The following is a 5971-nucleotide window of genomic DNA, read 5'->3' as shown; positions in this document are numbered from 1 at the left end:
GGTCGTTACCAAAGATCGAGTTTGGGTAAATTGAGTGGTCTCAGAGTTCTGACACTTGCAAATAATGAGTTTCCTGGAGAAGTACCTGATCTTAGGGGACTGAAGAACCTTGAAAAGCTCAACCTGGAGAGTAACTCGCTCGGACCTGATTTCTCTCATCTTGAGAACAAATTGGTGATACTGATCTTAAGAAATAATAAGTTTAGATCTGGTATTCCTGCTCAAATTGAGTCATATTATCAGCTCAAAAACCTGGACATTTCTTCAAATAAATTTATGTGGACGTTTCCTATGTCGTTGTTATCCCTGCCCTTGATTAACTATCTGAACATAGCAGGAAACAAGTTAAATGGAACTCTGTATAGAAAAATGTCATGCAATTATGCACTTAAATTTGTGGACTTGTCATCCATGTGACTTGCCTGATTGCCTTGAATCAAAGTCCAAGAATCAAATTGTTATAGGATTAAGAGGAACATAAAAAAATCAAAAGTAAATAATATTAACTCAAACGAAAATTAAAAAATCTCAAAAGTAAATTAAAAAAAACTCAAAAGTATCTGTACAACATAGAAACTCCGAGTATTGGAGTAATGGAAGCCAAATTAAAGGTTTCCAAACTAAAAATAAACAAACAATACAAAAAGTAAAGATTAACCTACGTGGGATTCGAACCCACATCTTTTGCGCTTTTGCAAAATGCTCTTCCACTTGAGCTAGTAGGATATTATCTAAAGATAAACTCGGGGGAATTAGAAAGCATTCACAACTCAACTCAACTCAACAATGACAGCAGAACCACACGAAAAAACAAGAGCAGCATCACAACTCAACTCAACTCAACAATGACAGCAGAACTGCACGCCAGAAGCAGGCAGCAGAACATCCAAGCCAACAGAAAGCAGATATTAGCAGACCACAACACCAAAAAAAAAATAAAAAAAACAAGCAGTCGGGAAGCATCATCAACTGAAAACCTACTGAAACCAAAATAGAAACAGCTACAACACCCCTGTAGAACCACAAACTCCTCACAACACCTAACTACAGAAGCTCAACAAAATAGACAACAACTTGAACCAATGTACCAACTGCAAACAACATCTCAAACCCGACTTTTCAGCTCATAAAACCAACTGCAATTAGAAACCGAGTGCTAGCTGAAGTTGGCACTGCAAGATCAGCTTGAACCAAGTCAAGCAACTACTGACTAGAATTTACCAAGGGGTGTGCTATCTATGCATCGTCATCATGATCATAGAATTTTACTGATCCACATTTTAAAGAAAAATAAACAAACTACAAAAAAGAAGCTGAACCAGCAACCTATAGTTCACGACTAACATCAGCAGAATAACCATAATAAACTGCACCATACCCGAGTGCAGTAACAAACCAAGACCAAAGTCAATGGATCAAAACATGAACAAACAAAACAGCACTTACAATCTTAACATATTTATCTTTTTCCTTCTGGCCATCTTTCCCTTGTCTACGCATTGGATTACCCTGATTATCGTCTTCTTTAGACAAGAATCCTAGATGTTGTGAACAACTACATCAGATTTAGATGTAAAAAGCAACAACAAAGCGAATGAAAACAACTTGAGGAACAAGGCAACAACCAACAGGGAGAAGGTGAAACAAGAAAACTGGATGGACTACAAGATTTTTCCAGTAGCAGCTAGTGATCTTGGCATTGATCGTGTATCATTTTTGGAGAACTCTCATAAGTGCCACTCAATTAGATCTCTCCATCTCACTCTAGCCAGGACAATCTACATAACAAATTCATCAAAGATTTGTATGCTACCCATCACAAACTAATGCAACCTATCAACAGCCAAGGTAAAGCTCGCCTCCCCAGCGACATAGGCTTAGAGCAACATAAAACCATAATATTGACAAAAATCACCAAGCTAAGAAAACTGAAAAAAACTAATAAGAACAAGGAAACGAAATTCATTAAAAGCAAGTCAAATTTAATTCATTAATTACCTGATAAAGAAATCATTAATAGGAGCGAAACACAACTAAAACATATTGCAAGTGCTAAAAGCAGAGCTGAATACGCCCTATAAACTCAGTACCATAGGCATATGCATAACAACACATCATTCTTCCAAGTAAACAATGAAAGTGACAACACCCTAGCTTCAATAATTTAGTTCAGCTAATTCCCTAAGAATTTCAATAATTTGCAGATAAATTTGGGTTTTGATTCAAATTTTGCGAAAATACTGAACAACGAATTCTCGAAACCCTAACTTCTGAAATCGTACTTGAACAAATTTCGAACCCTAAGTTTAGGAATCAAAATAGCGAAAACTAACAGAAAATTGAAAGATTGAATACGTACCTGGCGAATTGAAAGAGAGAAAATCACAAGAAGAAGAAAAAATTGTAGGAACAACGAAACTTGAACATTGAAGAACACGAAGTCCTGAAAATCAAACATTGAAATGAGGTCGAACGAGAGGTTTTGCAGGACGAGAGAGAAAAGGAAAGGAAGAGAGAGAACGAAAAACTGAAAATCAGGAATTTAGGAGATGTCATTCAAATCTACAAAATTACCAATTTACCCTTATTATTTTGCGTTGGTCGGGCGAGATAAGGGCCGTTGATTCAATCGATCCGAGGGCTGAGATTAGTTCTCAGTTCTCATCTTAAGGGGTGGTTCTCACCAGATCCCGATTCTATATACTTCCTCCGTTCCGTTAATATCGCACCATTTGGGTTTTTTCACTATTCACACTACGACTTTGGTCATTTTTTGTGATTCATACGTAAGAAAATTGTAGTCATGTGGGGTCACGTTAGATTCGTATCGATATATATTTTCTAATTATCAAATTTTTATAATTTTTACTTACACGTAATTTGTGATATTAAGAGTCAAAGTTATGTGTTAGAGGAGTAAAAGTCAACCATGGTGCGATATATATGGAACGGAGGAAGTATATATATAATATATATATATATATATATATATATATATATATATATATATATATATATATATATATATATATATATATATATATATATATATATATATATATATATGTGTTATGAAACATAATAATGGATGCCCATTATACCCTCGTTAATGTTTCCGGAATATTCTAGGGTTCAGTAAAACTCTAACTATTGTATCCTATATATACCGGTACTATATGGAATAATAAAGACAACCCTAATTTCTCTCTCATCTCTCCTGTTTTATTCACAACACGTTATCAGCACCAAACCCTAGCCGACTGAGCAGAAAGAAAATCCAAGAAAATCACTGTCGTCAGATTCAATGTAAGTACCGTATTACGCTTGAGATTTATGCTTAATATTTTCCAAGTACTTAAATTTTGAATCACGAATTATTACGATACTAATCGTTATCTATTTATCATTGCAATTGGTTGTTTTCGTTTTGCATCAAATTAATTGCGGATATTAGTTGGTTTCACGCATTGATTCCACAAACCAGTTGTATTGCATATGTGCATTATATTTTGCTTTGTATTTTATGATACCCGCATCACCGTAGGTCAGTTCTTGGTATTGCCGCAAATTGATATTTTTTTATATATATTTTGTTGGGATTTTAGTTTATTCACCGTACGTCAGTTTTTGGTTTGTTTGTTGCGTGAATTATGCACAGCAATTACGCCTATCGAGGTAACTAAATATAGTAGCTTTGACTATTCTACAATTTACAATCAATTTACAATTCACAGAATATATTATCATATATTCTAACCGTCACATATTACACAGGCCTACCAATACATTGTGACTAATAGGTATAAACGCATGAGAACTGTAATCATGCTTGTTTAGTGGATTAGCATTGTTTGTTTAGTTGATGAGTATTATTGGTTTATTGGATGGTTCTGCACCTTACAAATATTATTGCTTTACATTATAACTTGTTTTCATACGTTTACATATTTGAACTGTTTGTTTGCGTCAATTACATCGCTTGTAATATGGATACATTATTCGAACTACGATATTAAAATCCAAATTGTTATGAACGTGTTTATTATCTAAGTCCTAATTGGCAATATTCAATTGTAGTGTGAATTATGTCGAACCTCACAAAACTTGAATTTGCGGCCCTTGATATTACTGGAAAGAACTATTTGTCTTGGGTGTTAGATGCCGAAATTCACCTAGATGCAAAGGACCTTGGTGATACAATCAAAGAAGGAAATAAAGCAACAAGTCAAAACAAAGCTAAGGCTATGATATTTCTTCGCCATCACCTCCATGAGGGTCTTAAGATTGAGTACTTGACTGTAAAAGATCCACAAATCCTTTGGAGTAATCTAAAGGAGAGGTATGACCACCAGAAAACTGTGATATTGCCTAAAGCTCGTTATGATTGGTTACATTTAAGACTACAAGACTTTAAGTCTGTAAGTGAATATAACTCAGCTATGTTCAGAATTACTTCACAATTGAAGTTATGTGGAGAGAAAATCACTGATGCAGAAATGTTAGAGAAAACATACTCTACCTTTCACGCAAATAACATTGTCCTGCAGACACAATACCGTGAAAAGGGATTTAAGAAATATTCTGAACTTATATCTTGTCTCCTTGTGGCTGAGAAAAACAACGAGCTATTAATGAAAAATCACGAATCCCGTCCAACTGGCTCTACTCCATTCCCTGAAGTGAATGTGACATCCCATAATGGGAAAGAAAAATATCATGCCAACAATAGCGGCCGAGGACGTGGTCAAAGACGTGGACGTGGACGTGGATATGGATATGGTCAAGGTCGAGTCCGAGGTGGTTCTTTCAAGAACTCGTATCCCCACCAGAAGTGGGACAATAAAGATGGTAACAAACAAGAGAAAGATAAAAGCGAGAATATGACCAATGTATGTTATCGATGTGGAGGAAAAGGTCATTGGTCTCGTACATGTCGTACACCAAAACACCTGGTTGAGCTTTATCAACAATCATTGAAGCAAAAGGGAAAGAAAGTAGAAACAAATCTTGTGTACGAAGATGGCGAAGGTGACTTTGATTGTGGCAATACAACTCACCTGGAAGTTGCTGATTTTCTCACCACCCCTGAAGGGAATAATTAATCCTTAGAGTCGTTTATGGTCCTTTAAGAATAAAACTTTGTTTTCTTGGATTCATGTTATTTTATTTTGGATTTTGTTTGTTTTGAACTATGGTTTTATATGACATTGTTAAATTTCGGTTATTAAGTTATTCTTATTGATATTTCATTTATTTGAAGAACATGAATACCCCTCAAGTTCAGTTAGCAATGAATGGTGAAGATTTATGCTTAGCAGACAGTGCAACTACTCATACCATATTGAAAAGCAAGAGATATTTCTCTTATTTGACAATGAAAGAAACTAGTGTGAGTACTATATCAGGTAGTACAAATATAATTGAAGGCTCCGGAAGAGCAAATATATTATTGCCTATGGGAACGAAATTTGAAATTATTGATGCATTATATTCTCCCAAGTCTCAAAGAAATTTATTGAGCTTTAAAGATATTTGACATAATGGATATCATGTTGAGACAACAAGTGAAGGAAATATTGAATACCTTCACATCACGAGTATTACCCAAGGCGCTAAGCATATTTTGGAGAAATTACCTGCATTCTCCACTGGTTTGTACTACACTAAAATCAATACAATTGAAACATATGCTACGGTAAACCAGAAGTTTATAGATAATTTCACTGTTTGGCATGACCGGTTAGGCCACCCCGGTTCATTAATGATGCGAAAAATAATTGAAAGTTCGTGTGGGCATTCACTGAAGAACCAGAAGATTCTTGCTAATGATTTCTCATGTGCTGCTTGCTCACAAGGCAAGTTTATAGTACGGCCTTCACCAGCCAAAATAAATTTTGAATCTATCAATTTTCTAGAACGTATACAAGGAGATATTTGTGGGCCAATTCACCCACCTTGTGGAACATTTAGA

The 5971-nt window shown here is 35.2% G+C and overlaps 1 protein-coding gene across 1 annotated transcript; it reads left to right on the top strand.

The window, feature by feature from the left end:
• The first annotated feature begins 4085 nt into the window (after positions 1–4085).
• On the top strand, positions 4086–5102 carry LOC110784696 (uncharacterized). Its single transcript, XM_021989148.2, has one exon. It carries the CDS (start codon positions 4086–4088, stop codon positions 5100–5102), a length of 1017 nt encoding a protein of 338 aa, XP_021844840.2.
• The last annotated feature ends 869 nt before the right edge of the window (positions 5103–5971 follow it).

This window comes from Spinacia oleracea, chromosome 5, assembly GCF_020520425.1.
Source record: "Spinacia oleracea cultivar Varoflay chromosome 5, BTI_SOV_V1, whole genome shotgun sequence".
NCBI lineage: Eukaryota > Viridiplantae > Streptophyta > Magnoliopsida > Caryophyllales > Amaranthaceae > Spinacia > Spinacia oleracea.
The sequence above is the reverse complement of the archived record's forward strand: the minus strand, read 5'-3'. Positions and strand labels throughout refer to the sequence as shown.

Excerpts from the sequence above, each read along its gene's own strand:
- LOC110784696 (XM_021989148.2), top strand. The coding sequence starts at position 4,086 with ATGTCGAACCTCACAAAACTTGAATTTGCGGCCCTTGATATTACTGGA.